The 19,668-nt window shown below is 39.5% G+C and overlaps 1 protein-coding gene across 1 annotated transcript in view; it reads left to right on the forward strand.

The window, feature by feature from the left end:
- The window catches only part of slit1b (slit homolog 1b (Drosophila)), a 67,255-nt gene extending 55,390 nt beyond the window's left edge, over positions 1-11,865 (forward strand). The window contains exons 29-38 of the mRNA XM_069689464.1: positions 473-612; positions 787-880; positions 1,117-1,254; positions 2,219-2,447; positions 2,583-2,713; positions 5,730-5,884; positions 5,989-6,200; positions 6,769-6,893; positions 7,083-7,288; positions 7,755-11,865. Of these exons, the coding sequence (XP_069545565.1) occupies positions 473-612; positions 787-880; positions 1,117-1,254; positions 2,219-2,447; positions 2,583-2,713; positions 5,730-5,884; positions 5,989-6,200; positions 6,769-6,893; positions 7,083-7,288; positions 7,755-8,017 (1,693 nt within the window). The 3' untranslated portion in view covers positions 8,018-11,865. The remainder of the gene's footprint in view (positions 1-472; positions 613-786; positions 881-1,116; positions 1,255-2,218; positions 2,448-2,582; positions 2,714-5,729; positions 5,885-5,988; positions 6,201-6,768; positions 6,894-7,082; positions 7,289-7,754) is intronic.
- Positions 11,866-19,668: the final 7,803 nt, after the last annotated feature.

The following is a 19,668-nucleotide window of genomic DNA, read 5'->3' on the forward strand; positions in this document are numbered from 1 at the left end:
AAAACAAAAGCAGTCTTCAGTTGTACTTTGGGATTAAATCTACCAAATCATGCTAATGTCAATGCTGCCAAATTACATTTAGGTATTGTGTTAGCTGCTTATTTTGCTAATTGTACACACATTAACACGCTATACTAACAGGTAGATAATATACATATAATATACATATTCGTGTATATTGGTTTTGGGCTAGGTAACCTTTCCATAATGTTGGCTGTAAATTATATGAGACTGTGAGTGGCGAAAACAAGTTCTTTTAATAGAGGTACATTGACAATTGAAGCATTCTCAATACTGGACCAATTTAAACATGTCTATGTTTCTCTATATTTGTCACTTAAAAAAAATGTTTTCTCTTTGAAATTATCCAAGTTGTTTTGACAATTTTTATTCTTCATTCTCAAGTTCATTCATTGTTCTTGTTCCTGTAAATGCTAGTTGACTTTTGTTCCTCTGTTTTTTATTCACTTAGCTGTGCATGTGGGTTTGGTTTCCATGGCATTTTTTGCGAGGTGAACTTGGACGACTGCGAGGACCATGGGTGCGAGAACGGCGCCACCTGTTTGGATGGAGTGGGAAACTACACTTGCCTGTGTCCTCCAAACTACACGGGTAACAACATCAGTGTTGCAGTGGAATCAACTGCCCAGTTATAAGGCATTTTAAAAAACTATATGTCATGGAAAATAAAACATATATTGTTGTTCAAGTTGAGAGTGGAAGTGTGGTTTGAAAGCACGAACAAACTGGTTTACATAGTCCCTCTTTCTCTTCTATCATTCTCAGGTCTGTTCTGTGAAGAAGAAGAAGGTGTTTGTTCTCCAGGTAGAAACCCATGTCAGCATCAGTCCACTTGCATCAGCACTCTTTCCGGCCCCAGGTGACAACGCACACACACACACTCGCGTACACACCTCTTACCTCTCACTTCAACTCTGCCAGACTCAGCAATGTTTGCGATTCCAGACAGACAAGAGTAAAAATACAGACACATGCAGATAAACATATACAGAGGTACATTTAGTTAAGGTCTGTGTTGACTCCACAAAATTCAATTTCATGTGTCAAGTAGTGTCTGTGACTATATGTGTGTTCTTATGTGTGTTCGTCTCCCAGATGTGTCTGTATCCCAGGCTGGGTGGGACCAGAATGCAGTATGGATTATAATGAATGTGTGGATCATCGCTGTCAAAATGGAGCTCAGTGCGTCGACCACCTGGATGGTTACAGCTGTGTCTGTCCTCAGGGATTCAGGTACTGGCAACACTGTGGAACCTGGGAATTCTGGGAACTTTTGGAACACAAGGAACACTGCAGATATTATATCAGGGAAGCTGATGAATGTGGGTTTCTTTTATCCTGTTAAGAGTACAGGAAATTATATTCTTTATCATTTGTATTCAAGCATTTTTGCACAATCCATCTGTGTTTTTACTTGCAATGTACTATGTAGATCATCATAAATTCAATGATCAAATAACAATTAAAAATCAGCATTGTTTAGTTTAAATTCAAATAATATATATATATATATTTTTTTAACTACTACACATTTTTATAAACATTTTAGAACAATATAATCAAAATTAACCAAAAAAGGAACCTACCACCCCCAGATAAATCTCTCCATACATCACAGTGTACAGTTTTTATACCTATTATAGGGTGTGACATTGCCTTATGGGCAGATCATGCACACAAGAGACTTCCACTGGCTGAGCTGACTAACTTCCAGTTTAATCTTATGGTAACTTGAATAGTGACAAAATAAATTGATCATGCAGACTCTTCCAGTCTTTCCAAATGCCTTCGGACATCTAATAGTGTAATGAGTCATTGTGTGAGGGTTGGGATGCCTTTTATCCATTGTTTTACAGTCACACTAGTATCTGCGATGTACAGTACTTAGCCTGACGTAAGCATGTGTCAACAGAGTTTTTGTAATGAGTGACAATGGCAGAAGGGGGAGACAAAAGTTCTGAACTGCAGGTTTAAGTCTTCCGTAGTTACCCCGTCTTACTTTCCACATAAATGAGTGACCTTGATCAAATCCATTGACAGTGATGTATACAGATTTAAAACAGTTACAGAAAATATGTATTGGGTTGTCACTGGGTATCAGGATAAGTATCGGGATCAAAGCATCTCTTGTTTTGTGTTTCAGCATATGCAACATTTTTTCTGATATCCTTTATGATTTTCTCTTTTTCCTCTAAAGTGGTGAGTTTTGTGAGGTTGCCCTTCCCCCTTCGTCACCCTGCCAGCTGGCTCAGTGTCAGAACGGCGCCCTCTGTGAGGAGAAGATAGGGACTGCAATCTGTCAGTGTCTGCCGGGCTTTGAGGGTCAGAGCTGTGAGAAGCTGGTCAGTGTGAACTTCGTCGACCGAGATTCATATGTTCAACTTCAAGACGTGAAGAACTGGCCTCAAACCAACATCACGCTGCAGGTGAAGACGCACACACAAGCCTGCATCTCGAAACAACATAATCTATGTGATGGAACTGATTTCAACAGTATCACATTCGGAGACACACTCGCACACATTGTGATTTGTGTGTCTTCATGCATGTTTGTGTTTCAGGTGTCAACAGCAGAGGAAAACGGTATCTTACTTTATAACGGAGACAATGAGCCAATCGCTGTGGAGCTTCATCAAGGTCATGTTAGGGTTACCTACGACCCTGGGAACCAGCCTGCCACTGCTATCTACAGGTAGACACACACACTGAACACAGAGTTCCTCAAATGTCTGCAGATGCAAGGCTTCAATCTAGACCGGTCCTGTGTGGAAATGTGGAAAGATTATTTAGGATAACCTGGCCCAGGATCATATTCTGTATTCTAATTGGGGCTTTGACTCAGGAGGTAGTAGAGGGTTGGTGATTTGATCTGTAGCTCTGCCAAAATTTAAACGGTCTTTGAGCAAGACTCTGAACCCATTTTTCCAATTACTGACCATGTGTGAGAATGAAAGGGCAAAGAATATAAAACATAGATAATATCCAGCTATTCATATAGCCGGTGCGCTCATACAGTACTCGCCCCATATTCTACAATATAAATAGCACAACATTTTGTTTACTTTAGAAAAGGAAAATGTTTTTTGGCCTCTGCTGCAGGTCCACTTCAAGTTTGTAGCAGTTGCTACTGTATTATTAGTAGTGAAGCCTCTCAGAACCGACTGCTTTGAAGTCATTTCCGCTTGGATTTAATGTTTCTTCAAACCCAAATGATTTGTATTCTGTACTCCCAGAAAACCATTTATCACTTTCTAGTAAACATTTTCCTCTCACAATAAGCACGGCTCAGACTGTACTTCTAGATAATCTTAATTTAGATTATAAAATGTAATTTAACTGTTATAATACAATAATAAACAAAGGTTGCCTTTTTATATAACTGTCCCTCCAACAGGGAAACCAAACTAAACTAAAAATATCTATTTTAGGCGATATCCATTTGTTTGGACTAAGTCAGATTTCCGAAGCTTCATGTGAGCTTTTGAATACAAAATTGGCTGCAAAACAAATTGCGGATGTGGGTTTTGTTCTCCATCTTTTACACTGAAGTCACATTGGAAAGGTGTCTCCTGATGTTGAGAAAGAACAGGAGACTATTCTTTCATCTTCAGTCATTTTAATGCTCACACTGAAGACTTGTCCTATACAGATAAAGTCCTATAGAAAGCCTTATTGGTTTAAACTAAGTAGGACATTAATATTCAGAGCTGAGTTGTACAGTTTTTCTTTGTGAGGGTAACGACTGCAAAATGCTGAATCTGACCAGGTCGACATGTTTAACATTATACTCAACCACATGCGACCCAGCCAGCGCCCACAAGATGATTAATGTGTTCTCACATCAGATTTTTAAAGCTGAGGTTGCTTAGCTTAGCTGAGCGATCCACTGGACTCCTGTCGGGCCCGCGGCAGCCTCTCAGCTCGCTGTAGCCCAGCAACGCTGCTCAGAGCGCATGATCTGTGTTGTTGCTCAGAAAGAGTCCTGCGTTGTTTGGAAATGTGAACAGATGACATCGGCTTTGTGGATATTCTGAATTAATCGCAGATCCAGACAGAGGACACTTGAAGTTGAGAGTCCACTTGATCAGGTGTTAAATGCTTGAATGTTTGGATGTATCATTGTTAAGGAGGAGGAAGCATGGTCTCACACACACACACACACACACACACACACACACACACACACACACACACACACACACACACACACACACACACACACACACACACACACACACACACACACACACACACACACACACACACACACACACACACACTCTTTGAGGATATTTTTACAATAGGCAGATGCAGAAAAGAGGACTTTGAATCATGGCATGAAAAACAATAACAGAACAGATAACGACTTGAGAAAAGAGAGAAATGAGGAGAGCAGTGAGATTACAGGAAACAAGTTGGTGTAACTGTTGACATGATGTTGTTACATACATGATGACATTGTATTATCAAGTTAATACAAATAGAAATCCTACTAAAATATATATAGTTATGGTATATATACACACATCGAACATAGTGCAGAAATACAGGGTTCGTACGGGGTAACAATTAACAAAGTTTCACCGGTATTATAATTTGACTGACATGTTAGCCATAACAGATGTTTACGTTTTATGCGCTGCTGTGGGTTTGTATGTTTGTTTTTAAAGTCTTGCTGACCTCCATTGGGCAGCTTTAATGCTAATTAACATTAAATGCTTCAAAAAGCAGACTTGTTAGAATACTTTTGCCAATAGGTTTTTTTTTAGATAGCTTGGAGGAATATTAACATGTTTGCAGACAAAAGTACTTTTTATTCAACACAAAGGAAACCTCTATTTCTGGAGGTGATTAAACAGGACAGCAAGCAGGGCCACTAGTTGTAACAATTAGATCAGGGATATTGACTTAAAAATAAGAGGCATGTGGTCAGAGAAAGTTCCATCAGAGATTTCACAAATGCACGGTGCAGAAATCTTATATGACAGAACAAGAAGGAAAGATAATTAAACAAGAATCTGACCAGACAGTTTCCAATTTCACTGTGTGAATATGGGTCTGGCCGAGCATGGCTGCACCGACTGTCGCTCACAGCTTCAGTTTTCTGCACTATGAATAGCTCGGCTGGTATTAGCGTTTGCACAGCCACTCTGAAGGCCAGACCAATCAGCGACCAGTGTCAATGGTTAACCGCGTTTGTCCCCCCCCCGTCTGGTGACAGCCTGGCTACACTCACTGTACTTAAAACATATCATAAAGGTTTTGAGATTCAATACCCAGCGTTATTTGAATATAATTTGCATTGCATTATTTCCATTTAGTGCCTCTGTTTTGTATATGCAGTATATGGGCCAACAATGTGAAAAAAAAAATAATGTAGGCGTATCTTTGTATGAGAAATATAATAGAAAGCTGCTAGATATGGCAGAAGCATTTCTTCGCTCCTTGCCCAGTGCATGCCGGGACACGCTTCACCCCTTGGAGGTAAATATTAAATAAATAAGCTCACGTTACATCTTAAGGTTTAGACTGGTAATTCTGCAAAATTGATGTTTAATTACAGCAACATTTAAAATGGGCATAAGAACAGAAAAATTGTCAGCGGAACACTGACCATCTCTGTCATTCACCTGATGAAAGTTTTTACACTGTACAGTTTTTACACTGTACATTTAATGTTAAAAGTGTGTAACATTGTCTTTGAACAGTGCTGAGACGGTGAACGATGGGCATTTCCACACGGTAGAGCTCGTGACCTTTAATCGGATGGTGAACTTGTCAGTGGATGGAGGAGAGCCGACAACACTGGACAGTCAGGGGCGGAGCCAGTCAGCGACAGGGGAGGCCCCTTTGTATGTGGGAGGTAGGTGCAGGGAGGCATCACACTTCAACTCAGACAGAGACCTTTCTTTTCATGGTCCGCAGGTTTGAACAAATTTCAGACAAAAGTGGTTGTTTTCTGTCCAGGTATGCCTGAGGAGGTGATGCCTGCCTCTCTGGGTCTCTCCTCTCAGACCTTCAACGTGTCCAGCTTCCACGGCTGCATCAGGAACCTTTACATTAACCACGAGTTGCAGGACTTCACCCGCAGCCACATGAAGCCGGGGGTGGTGCCGGGCTGTCAAGCCTGCCGCAAACTCTATTGTCTGCATGGTATATGCCAACCGAATGGTGAACAGGTAGCAACATATCTCAACAGCCTAGAAACCCCTTACAAACACAATAATGATATAAATGTGAAATTGAAGCACAATTCTACATAAATCAGTAGATCTATAATTCATGGACACTTTTCATGTAATTGTTTCCGTGTGTCACACTCTGATTATTATATAATTTAATTATTGTTTAGATTGTCCCTGATCTTACCCTCAGCTTACCCTCAGCATCAATATATATAATAGTTTTTTTTTATATCCTATTTGCTTCAACATATCAATAGCTGAGCTCTTTGAAGTGATTCATAATGTATCAAGGTTTTTTGTTAGGTTAAGAACACTGCTGTTTTATTTCATGTGGAACGTCATAGTAAAAAAGTAAAACAGATTTTCTCAAAAGCTCTCCATTCTTTTGACATGTTGCTAAAGCAGAAATCTGAGGGACACAGAATAAAGGAGACAGACAAGGAGACGGTTGATGATCTTTTAGTTTGCACACAGTTATTGAGGTTTAAGTATTTATTATACGTTGTATTTCTTTTCACAGATAATTGTTAAGGTAAAATTGAACATATGTCCTCTCTCACAGGGCCCCCAATGTCATTGCCAGCCAGGTTGGACAGGACAACACTGTGACCAGCCAATGACAGGAGGCCTTACTGGAGTGGATGTTGTCACCACAGCAACTGATGTCAACCCCTGTGAAGACAGCAAGTGAGTGTTGTTTATTCTGGCGTTAACTGGCATTTGAGATGTTGTATATCAGACACTTTACTTTAAGATGTATTTTATTTTCTAATGGCATTCTTTATTATATTAACTTAAAAGGGTTAATGTGCCATTTCTGAATCCTTTTTAATGCTGAATCTCTTTTCCTCGTCTGCTTTTCTGCTTATATTACAGGTGTGTGAAGGGTGTGTGTGTGGTGTTGGATGGACAAACATACAGCTGCAACTGTGAGAAGGGATATCGCGGTGCGCTGTGTAACCTCCAGGAGTCAGCAGGTTCATGCCGAGGTCTGCAGTGTCTGCATGGCCAGTGTCAGAAGACAGAAGACGGAGAGAGCTGCCTCTGTGAGCAGGGATACACCGGAGAGAGCTGTGATATTGGTGAGGTGGAACGAGGAATCCGTACTAGGAATTCCTGTTAGGGAAGTTTATGTATTTAACAGGCTCCTAAAGTCTGAGGCAACCTGCCTGCATGTTTTTGTTGTTTGCCCGAGATGTTTTGTTCCTGCTTTTTAGTCTAACATCTCTGTGGATTTGTAGAATGTAGTCGATAAGTCTATTTTTTTTTAGAGAATTGCAAAGTGCATCTTGTTATCAGTATCGCAACAGGTCAATGTGCTGAATCAGCATGTGTGTGTGGCGAAGCATACTGTTTCAGAAGCAAGGCTACAGTGTGTGTTTCTGCAGGTTAAGATTTTGAATTAAAACACTATTGGACCATTGGTCTTTCATATTGTTTTGTTTTTATTTGTTGGCAAAAAAAATCCCATACATTCACTCATAGCTCTTATTATCAATGGTTACTTTTCATATAGTCTTTTAACACAGTGTGTGCCATCATCCACAGAGTCCCAGTGTCGAGGCGAACCAGTCAGAGACTACCACCGGCTGCAGCGCGGCACCGTCCTCTGCCAGACGTCAAAACCTTTCTCCTGGGTTGAATGTCAGGGTCGTTGCCGGGTGGGAATGGAGCTGGGCTTCACCTCTGCCTCCTGCTGCGCTCCTCTGAGGGTCCGGCGCCGGCGGCTCACCTTCGAATGCGATGATGGGACCTCGTTTACGCAGGACGTGGAGAAGCCTGTGGAATGCGGCTGCAAGGAGTGTGTGTAGTACTGTGGATGTGATGCCTGCACATATACACATGCAAACACACACACAGTTTCAAACACAGCACACACACTGAGCTAAAGAGGTACACACACTGTAGGAAATCTGTCATTGATAAACAGACATTTTTGGTGTTTTGTGTGGTATTGCGCACAGACGCAGTTCTCCCTCTCGAAACCTGAAATCAACGAGTCAACCTCATCGTCTTCCTCTTCCTCACCTGCTGTAGGAGATCCTGGGAACTAACTAGCTATTAGCTCATTATTAATACTTGTGTGGCGAATAGCCTTCATATGCCTTCTCATTTGTGTTCCTGACTCACGTTGGATTAAGTGCTGCTCTGCATTCCCTCACAACAGCGACAGCATACAATGGCTTGTTTATGAAATGAAAGCTTTGACGGTCCAAATTAATCAGAAAATCAATCTGTTTTGATTGTGGAAGTCAAAGATCTCACCTCTCAGACTTCATGTGCAGGTATTTCTGAGCTCTGACAGTTTGATAAAGGAGAAATATTGTTTTCTTCAGCTGTATCTGCTGTTCCTCCAGGCTCTTGAAACACTGACGTGGATTTAAGCATCAAGTTTTCAGCTTGTTGTTTTTGTTGGTAGGTGATAGGTGGAGTTAGACAACTTGGCTTTATGTGATTCTCAACCGGCCATCAGTCTCACAAAGTTTTGTGCAATGAGACTTGGACTTTATTAATCCCACAGTGGGGAAATTCAGTTATTACAGCAGAAAATAAACACAAAAAAGGTGCACACAATAAGACAGCATAAACTCACTCAGTCTTTTATCCAAATCATTTCCACACTACTTTCCTAAAAGTACAGAAACACTAGAGTACATGTTTCTCCTCAAAGTAACCAAAAGTTCAACACAAGATGCAGAAATAAATCAAACATTTCATACAGAACGCCGTGTAATAAAATTCAGTCACTTGGCCACGCATATTTTCAGAGGTAAAGTCTGCAAGAAAATGCTTCTCTGTTTATCAGCTTTATCAGCAGACTTTGTGTTTTAAAAATAGGAATGACACAAATGTGATTTTTTTTTTTTAATAAATAAGTCCAATAGTTTGATTTCTATAATTGTCCAATATATGCATCTAATAAAAAACCTGATGGTAGAGTTAAAGGCATGTTACAAATATATAACATGAAGTTTGACCAACAACCAACTGAAACAAAATTGGAACCTTCAATAATTGTTACGATATATATTATAACTCATCGACATCATGACTAGACAACAACTAAAGCTTACTATTAAAATTGTTCATGTTTTCTTATGCTGTTAAATTTCAGTTTTTTTCAGTTGCGTTAATAGGCTTTTCTTGGTAGTGTGTTTGGGAGTAAAATTCAGAAGAGTACTGTTTTTTTCCATTTATAACAAACAAACTTTAATTATGTCAGTAATTGTACCTGAAATTGAACATGACAAAGACATTTTTGGGCGTCTTGACAGTGTCTTCTTTTAATTTAGTTTGACATGGCACACTACATACATGGAAGATGCTCATTACACGAAGTGTGAGACCAGACTGGAAACAGGTGCAGCACACAAACAGGAACACTTCATGTACATGGGGTTGAAACTGCATTTGTGTTAAATCAGATTAATCACAAATATGCTGCTATCTTTTGGAAAATAGTGGTAATTACACCAAGTATTTCCAGACATTTCTGTGGACAAGCATGTTTTTCTCCTGGTAGTGCAGGTGACAAAGATGGCAGCAAAGCCTCCAATGGAAGTGATCAAATATTAGAGCTAATAATCAGCACCACCTACTGTTTGTAAACATCTGTTGAAGTCAGTTAATGCTTTATTTTATATTCATAAATCAACATTGATGCTGAGGGCAAGTTGTCATCTTGTTCCACTTCCTCCCATATGACATGAACACAGCCTGAAGGTGAGAGATGACGGAGGTCAGCGGGGACAGCAGAGAGGTTGTGACACGTTCCCATCGCTGCTCACCAGACGCCCTTTCTCCCACTTCAGACTACAGAGGGTGGGGTTGGAGGTGGGGGTGGAGGGGTGGCAGGGCGTGTTTGTTTGTACTTGTTCTTCTGTCTTTGTGAGGACTGGTTTTACAGGTCTTGAGAGTGAGGACATTTTGTCTGGTTGGTACTTTTTCAAAGGGCAGTTTCCGAGATAAGACTTGCTTTAGGGTAAAGTTTGAACTTGGTTAAGGTTAGAGCCAGACGTCAAACCTCAGTGTTCTGAAACCATAATATGTCTGCTGTGAATCAGAGGATAGTTTTGTTCCATTTCTATAGTCATACTTAAACTAATCTTTCTGACATTCTTTGCGTTCCACTCATTTGTGCAAAATATGAAAATCTTTTGGCAGATACTTCCTTTTTTAAAATCATGACACTGAAATTAAAGTTGGCATTAATTTTTCTTGAAGCAGTTAAAGCATATAGACTTGAAAAGCGTGCAGTGCATTGTTATATAATATTTGATATTATCTTATACATATGTTATTGATTAATTAATTAATCGATTGCCTGAAAGTGTTCATAATTTCCTACAGCCCAGGGAGATGCTTTCAAATGTCCAATAGTCCAAAACCCAAATATACTGCATATACCTTCATATCTGTAAAAATAAGTAAAGTATTAAATCCATACTTTTGATAAGCAGTAACCAGCAAATGTTTGATACTTTTGCTTGATCACAAATTAAATTAAAAAACTAACTGATTAAATTCTTGTTACAGCTTTAATTACCTCATAACAATAATCTAACTCTGCAAACTTTGATGTTCACTGTAATTGTTTGGTTAACTCAAAGCAAATTGCCTGCTAATTGATTTTCATGTTGTATTGAAAAAAGTGGAAAATGATGAATGTCTGCAATAGTTGGCAAAGCACTTCCTGTTTTTTTTTTTGTTTTTTTTTAAACACAGCAGCATTGTTTGGTTAGATGTGATTTGAGGTACATAATGAATTAGTTGACACATGCAAAACCAATAAATGTTTGATTTGGTTTCTTTTGTTACATTTAAAAAAAATGGCGTTTGTAGAAAAAGATGTTTAAATTCCTCAAAGTAAGTCAGAATCACTTTGGTGCATCACAGCTATTGTATTGGCAAACCATACTCAGCCGCTGGAAAATCTACACCATTGTAGATGTTAAGGGCCACCGAACATATCATTATGTGAATGAGGGTCCTCACAAATGTAGAAGTACAAAACCGCCTGTGTGTGTGTTTGTCATCGTAAGACGCTTCCTACAACGAGACGGCGTCCCTCATAATGAGCTTCATATACGACGGTGCAGTGTGTTTGTTCCTCCCCGATTTGTCAGAAGAGCCAATAAACGCATCATACTAATGTCACAGAAAATGTAGCTTTTATATATGATGTCATGTTATTTATATGGATGTGAAACTAAAATAAAAGATGTGTAATATTAAGTTTTAACATGTTAATATTTTTTATTTTAGCCTTTGAGTCAAAATATCCATAAAGGCTGAGATGTGTCATGATTTCGAACTAATGTAGATTTTATTATTATTATTATTATTATTATTACTATTACCATAACTGCAGTACATCTACACACAGTAACAACCTAACAGATTGTAATATATATCATAAGCTTATAATGCATTTGATTTTGTCATAGTATTTTTATATGTTGGAGAGGACTGTGTCACTGTCTGTAGCCTGTAGACAAATCTTTGTTTTTAAACCCACCTCACAACATTTAATGGGATTTCTTCATGAAAGGTTTGTGTTGTCTCACCTGAGTGGAGACGGTGAGTAGTCATTATTTTCCTATTTATTAAAATAAAGAGCTGTTTTGCCTTCATTGTTTTTCTTTCTCTTCAACCTTGACACTGGCTCTGTTTTTTGTTGTTGTTGCTCTGACCTTTGACCTCATTGTGTGGGGTTATCTAGCGTCCGTCCAGGCTGAGTCAATGGGTGATGGCAGCTCATTGAGAAAGGGAAGAGAGGGAGTGAAAGAGGGTTGGAGAGGTCGGTGGAGTGATGGAGAAGGATGGGAGGCTGGTTTTTGACCAGGCAGTTGGTGTGAGCAGAAAAAGGATGGAGGACAAAGTAAAGAAGGATGGTTCAAGAAGAAAGAGAGAAAGAGGGATGTCCCGCTGGGAGGGGGGCAGTGCTCAGAGACTGAAGCTGTTTAATGAAACAGTGATTTATGCATCCCTCCGTAACCATAAAACATAATATATACCCCCATCGGCTTTGACAGAGTCCCACCTCCCCCAACACACACTCTCCAGTGAAAGCTGCTGCATCTTTCCATTGCCCCCACCTCTACCTCTGCAAACCAGCCCCCCCCCAACCTTTCTTCACCGCCATTTTTTACCCCTTCCCCCTCTCCTCTCCTCTCCTCTCCTCTCCTCTCCTCTCCTCTCCTCTCCTCTCCTCTCCTCTCCTCTCCTCTCCTCTCCTCTCCTCTCCTCTCCTCTCCTCTCCTCTCCTCTCCTCTCCTCTCCTCTCTCAGTGGGTCTTTAAAGGAGGATAAAATCATGGCAGCAGCACCTTCCCAACCCCCAATTCTAATAAAGCCTCCACATCTCTTCACGCTGACAATCTGCTGCACACAAAGAACCAAAAAATATACACATGCTACAATGAACATGATTGTCAGCTATAACTGATCATATACAGAATAACTGAAATCTTTGTCCCCACACTGAAAGAATAAGATCTTTTTTTATTTTGTTTTTGTCTACCAGTGTCTCTTCACATCGTAACTCAGTGACTGTGAATTCTTTGAAAGAAGAATTATTTTGTTGGCAAAACATTCATACGGGAAACATATATGCCTCTAAAAAGGAATTCGTTCAATAAAGAAGTTTTCAAACACAAAGCATCAGCGATGGTCACTAATACAACAAACATTTGGCTGTGACATGTACGATAAACATAAATGACCTTATGCGTGGCAGGTGGTTTAGCAAAACAAAGGGGAACCAAAAAGCCTTTAATAAAGCTTCAAACTGTCTTCCTCACCTCTTAATCTAGCCATCTCACACATACTTTATTAATAAAAACCACATCTCCTAGAGTTAGCCGTTATCTCCACGGGGACTTCAATGTGTTTGCTGAGTTGGAAAATGTAGTATAGAAGAAGTCTGGTCCTGTTGAAGACTTACATATAGAAGTCAAACAGTCATGAGGTGACTGGCTTCATGAAGAAAGTAAATACAATCCTGGTGTCAGTATGTCAATAATGTATCACCATTGAACACATTGATTGACATGTTGCTAGGACCAGTCCAGTTCAGGCCATCAAAGGTAGTGTAGAGTCTGAGGTTAGTTGTCAAAGTTTACCTGACTTTATTTGACATTATGGCATATTTTATTTGTGTTCTCTCCCCTCTATAATCTGGCCCTTGTGTGTTTATGCTTCTGCACCAACAACAGTGTCTTTACACATCTGTTTGTTTAGCGTCCGCCCATCCTATTCTCACGATATCGCCCCAACACTTTGAGGGAATTCCCTCCAATTTGGCACAAACTGATTAGTTTCGGGTTTTTGTGAAAGTCACGCTGCTTTTTTGATCACTTCTTTGTTGACAATAATGGACACTTCAAACCCAGTAAACTCATAACTGGACCTTTCAGAAATGTTTAATTTAACATAGTTAACAAAACATTGATAATTTCTTCCCAATAGCAGAAAACTTCTGGACAATACTACAACATTAGTTTCTTTGCATCTTATTTTGATAAATCACGAGCAGCTCTGACTTTGTTCAGGATTTTCAAACATTTTATGATGCAGTAAAGTCCTAAAAAAAAGTTAACTTTTCATGGCACCCAAAATCCAGAGTTTTCATGTTTTAAATTGTTTTATATGTTTTGACTTGGACTTGTATAGATGTTGTGTTACAAAAAAAGGTTATTTTTCCTCAACTGCTGCCAAAAATCAAATTGCATCAAATATTTTTGCTTTTGATTATTGCTCATCTGGTCATGAATGTTTAATGGATTCATATTTGATTATTTTCAGAGCAGGTCAAAATGTTTCAAGAAGTATGTCAAAAATGAGCCATGATGCTCAGCTGTATTAAAACTTACTGACCTTTTTTAAGGATTGTATTTGTTTGTTTCACTTTTGAAAGTACATTTCTTGTATTTAATGAATCATTTGAATGATGTTTAGTAATCAAACAGCGCTCATGTTTTGATGCTCCCTGCAGGGGGCAGTGCATTGTTCATGCTTGCAGAAAAGATCTGTACAACACACACACGCACACACACACACACACACACACACACACACACACACACACACACACACACACACACACACACACACACACACACACACACACACACACACACACACACACACACTTGCTTCCTTCCTTTTCTCCTGTTTCCTTTCCACTCATGTCCTTTCTTCTTGTTTCCTCTTCTCTCTCTCTTTCTGGTTTTCCCACTTCTGTTTCATGTCTTTCCATCCTCTCTTTCCTCAATTCCTCTCCTTTTGCCTCTTCCCGTTCTTCCTGTTGTTTCCTCTCCTCTTCTGTTTCCTTTTCTCTTGTCTTGTTTCCGTTCATTTCAAATTCTCTTGTTTCCTCTCCTCTTAGTTTGCCTTCTTTGCTATTTTTGAGCTACTCCTCATCTTCCCTCTCCTGTTGTTTCTCCTCTTCTTTCTTGTTACCTTTTTTTCACATCTTGTTTTCTCTCTTCAAATTTTGCTTCCTCTACCCTCTGTTATTATATTGTCTCCTCTCCTCTTTTTTGCCACTCTTATTTCCTAATCGCTAGCTTCCTCCCATCTCTTGCCCCCTTCTTTCTCCTGTCAGCCCGCTGTCATGCAAAAGTGTGCAATACACCTGTCAGAGGAAATTGTGTCAGCATTATGTTTTGGCTGGCCTCAGCTTGAAAAGTACAATGTATCACCACGGTCAAAGAAGAAGATCATGTGACAGACAGAAAGTCCTCCAGTTTCATAAAGGAGGTTGGGAAGGTTTGCTGGATCAAAACCAAGACTTTCAACAGGGACCAGAATAAGAATTTCTGAAAAAACACATGGCTCTTTCTCAGCAAACTCTTTTCTCCAAACAATCAAAGCCCAACCAAGTAGTTTTTGAGCCTATATCACATGATTTCCTAAACCTGTAATCCTAAAAACTGTACGTGGTTTCTGACGGCTCAGTGTGGCAAAACACTGACACAGTATGCTGCAGTGGACTAATGGGTGTAACATGATGATACTGGGTCGCTCCTGTTGTTTCCTCTTCTCTCTTGTTACCTTGTCACTCATCCTCTTATTTTCCCCTCCTGCTTTTGCCTCCTCCTCTTCCTCTCCTGCTGTTTCCTCATTTCTTTTTTCTCATCTCCTGTCCTCTTGTTTTCTGACATCTTATTTTGCCTCGTCCTCTCATTTCCTCTTCTGTTTCACATCCTCCCTCCTCTTTTATTGATTCATCCTCTGAGCTCTTCTTACTCTTAGATTTCATTTTTCTCTCCACTCTTCATCCACTTCTCCTTGTTTTTATTTTCTGTCTCCTCTCTGATGTCCTTGCCCCTTTTGCCCCACTCTCTTCTTATTTCTCCTCATCTTTCACATCACTCTGTCCTCCTCACACATTCTGTCTTCCAGTGAGTAAACTCTTGTTCAGTTTTCTCCACCTAATCCCTCTTCTTTTTTGTTACTCACCTTCCTCCCCTCATATTCTTCTTTTCTCTCTGCTTTTCTTTCTAATCTCGCATTTTCCATATTATTTCAGTTGTCTTTTCACCTTGAAGTTTATCTCTTTCTCCAACACTTTTTGTTGTTTTCTTCATTTGCTGTCTCTTCCTCTCTTTTCAAATTCTCCTTTTTATTTCTCCCTTGCTTTTTTGATTCCACCTTTCTCCCCTCATTATGTATTTTTTCTCTTGATTTCTTTTATGTTTTTCTTTTCCCATGTTTTCATTAATCTATTTGCTCTTTCTTTTGTCTCTTATTAATAATTGTATACATTTTTCTTCACACTTTTGTTTTCAATTCTTCCCACATGGTGATTATCACTCACTGAATAAATGGAGAAAGAGTGGATAGAGTCTCCAGTTTCCAGTTCCTGGGCACCCACATCTCTGAATATCTTAAAAGATCATTCAACATCAGCTCTCTGATTGAGAAGCCACAACAGCTGCTTTACTTCCGAAGGATACTTTAGAAAGTCAACCTGCCACAACATCTAGTGACCTTCTACTGCTGCTCTATTGACATTGTCCTGACATATGGGATCCTTGTGTGGTATGGAAACAGTTCTGGCTCTGCAGAGGGTCACCAACACACATCTGCCTGCTCTGGAAGACATGTCCAGCTCCTGTTGCCAGCGGAAATCATCCAGCATTTAAATTAAAAAAAAAAAAAAAAAAAAAAAAAAATGCATCCCACCCTGCCTACCACTTGTTTGCCTTTCCACCCTCAGGAAAGCACTATGGGTCCATCAGAACACATACCACCAGATTAATGAACAGTTTCTACCTCACAGCCATCACCACACTAAACTCTGCACTAAAAAGCCCCCAATCGACACCACTGAACTCTGCACTGAATGTACTCCCACAAGAACAATACTTGTCATCCCCCTCTGCAATATTAAGACTGTGTTAAAAAACGCCCGCGCAATATCCCATATTCATGTCTTGAACTCTAAAGAATAATCCAATTCCTCTGGAATATGACAGGGTGTATATGAAGCAATATGTAGACTGTATGCATACAACTTTTATATTTAGAAAAAACACTTTATACCTTTATACTTTATATGGAACCAGAGAGAAAGAGACAGATACAATTAGATAGATAGATAGATAGATAGATAGATAGATAGATAGATAGATAGATAGATAGATAGATAGATAGATAGATAGATAGATAGATAGATAGATAGATAGATAGACAGACAGACAGACAGACAGACAGACAGACAGACAGACAGACAGACAGACAGACAGACAGACAGACAGACAGACAGACAGACAGACAGACAGACAGACAGACAGACAGACAGACAGACAGATAGATAGATAGATAGATAGATAGACAGATAGATAGACAGACAGATAGACAGATAGATAGATAGATAGATAGATAGATAGATAGATAGATAGATAGATAGATAGATAGATAGATAGATAGATAGATAGGTAGGTAGGTAGGTAGGTAGGTAGGTAGGTAGGTAGGCAGATGGATAGATAGATGGTATGCCAGTACAATGACAAGAAAATAATTCAAATGCTCATGTATTCCATGCCTGCCACCTCTTTCTATCCTTTTTCATCCTTCTTTCCAACTCTTTTCTCTAGTTCATCACTCACTTTCCCTTCCCTTCTCTCCTCTGTTCTTCTCCACAACACACTCTCCATCTCCTTTCTTTTAGTTATCTCCTGCTATCTTTTCTTCATATCTCACCTCCTCTATCATCCCCTCTGATTTCCCTATGCCCTCTTCTTTGTTCAATCCCCACCTCCCTTCTTCTCCTCCACCTCTTTTACCTTTTACTCTCTCCATCCACATATACACACCGACTCATCTTTTCCTCCTCTCCTCTTCTCCTATGCCAGTCTTTTTTGTTATAGAGCAGATGTCCTTTTATTGATATGATCATGGTTAGTGGTCTCCAGGTGCTCATTGGAATTGGATCCACACACACACACACACACACACACACACACACACACACACACACACACACACACACACACACACACACACACACACACACACACACACACACACACACACACACACACACACACACACACACACACACACACACACACACACACACACACACAGAAACACAAGGAAAAAGAGAGGAATAAGAAGAAGGTGGAGATGAAGGCAAACAAAATTATAAGGGATGTAAAGTAAAAGTAAGAGGATGAACAGAAGAAAGAAGGGTGTAGGAGAAAATAAGTTGGGAAAGAAGGTTGCGGGGTTGAGTGAAAGCTGAAAAAAGGTGGGGGAAGGGGATTGAAACCGCCAGAGGCAAACTGAATATTTCAGGCAGTAGCTAAAAGAAGGAGTTGAAACTACCAAGGTGACCTGGGAGGAGTTCCTGTTACAGAAAAGAGAAAGAAAGAGTAATACTAAAAAGATTGGTATATCAGTCCCCTATAGAACCATGTTTCAATCAATTTCAATTAGATGTGACCTTGTTGAACACTTGCTCTCTCATTCTTCAGTGTCAAATTAAGCTGCGATTGAGATATTTTCATTTAGTTCTGAAAATAAAGAGAATTTTTTTGGTGTGTGTCATGGACACATTGCAGAGGAGCTGGAGGTATGCAATCAGAGGTTTGATGGAGGTTGTCAGGTATCTGGATGTGTTTCAGTCTCACTGTGTACAGTTATGAAGGCTGCAGACTAAAGCTGTTTTGTCCTCATTTCTCTTCCTACACTGAAGCAGATTGAAAGAACCACATGTAAAAGGAAGGCTTACATTTTCTGTATTCAGTTTTATGTCATGGTTTTCTCTTTCATCGTGTTTTTGTTTTTTTTTAATTTAAATTTTTTTTTTTTTACATATGTCATTGAAAGGTTTCTCTGTTAATAATACTTTTGAAAATATAAAAAAAAACATTGGCTTTTTTGGAACAACAGAAAAAAATTGTGAACCAACCTGGTATCACACAAAAGCGTAAAATACATCCATCAGATCACTATCGGACATTGAGTCAGTGTCACGTTTTGTCTTGCTTAAAAATAAGATGTCTCTCGTTAAGGAAAAGATCCTGGTTTGGGCTCAAAGAAATCATTGTTGAATTAAATATCAAATAAAGTGCGGTGCCACTGATATTGGCAGGGGTATGGCAAAGTGCAGCAGACACACAAGCAGTGCAGTGAAGCTGTATCAGCTGCAGACAGCCAAATATTATGACTTTACCTCATTCTAGGATCTGGTAGGAAGGTAAGTGCATTCTTTGTATCACCCCCACATGCGAAGAATGAGTTAAGAATGAGTTTGTTTGTTTTTTTCACCAGGTACAATAAAACAACAAAAGCAGCACAAGGCTACATCAGACATACCAGAGACAAGAGGGTATTGGGGCTGTTAGCCTGGTGATGCTGGCTCATGTTTGTCACAGAGAGGAGAAGAGAGGAGCCTCTTTAGATTGTGGGTCTCCATCCCTTTTAAGAGTCAGGGTTGCCGAAAGGGAGAGAATTGCCAGAAAGGCCACAAAAAAAGAAGGACTTTTAACTGAACTCTGAGTTAAACGGACGCTATTGAATAGTGGTGTGCATTCATCAGTGTACATTCTCACCTTTAGTCATTTTCATATACAGGATCAAACCAATTTGGTTTGGAATTTAAATTCCAGAAGTGGGAGTCAGTTTTTCACTAGTCCTGATAGTATTGCTGAAGAGTCTCATGAGAAATCTACTGATATGAACTGAGACAATTTCCTCAGCTCTCCTGATCAAGGAAAATCCATGAATCGATAGATTATGAAAATGAAAAAGAAGAGAAAGTTGGCAAGGTCTTAGATCACCATTTGGTACACAGAGAATGAAAGCCTAATGTCATGCTGATGAGATTTACTCCTTTGATATCAAAATTTGATATCAAATGAAACAGCATCTTATGATTCGCGGTAAAATCCAAACAATTTAGCCAGTGCCATGAAAGGATCAAAGTTCAGTACTCTGCCCTATCTCTT

The sequence above is a fragment of the Brachyistius frenatus genome, unplaced genomic scaffold (genome assembly GCF_029030835.1).
Source record: "Brachyistius frenatus isolate BFR_SWC_R1_liver_20210118 unplaced genomic scaffold, ASM2903083v1 Contig_7, whole genome shotgun sequence".
Classification (NCBI taxonomy): domain Eukaryota; kingdom Metazoa; phylum Chordata; class Actinopteri; family Embiotocidae; genus Brachyistius; species Brachyistius frenatus.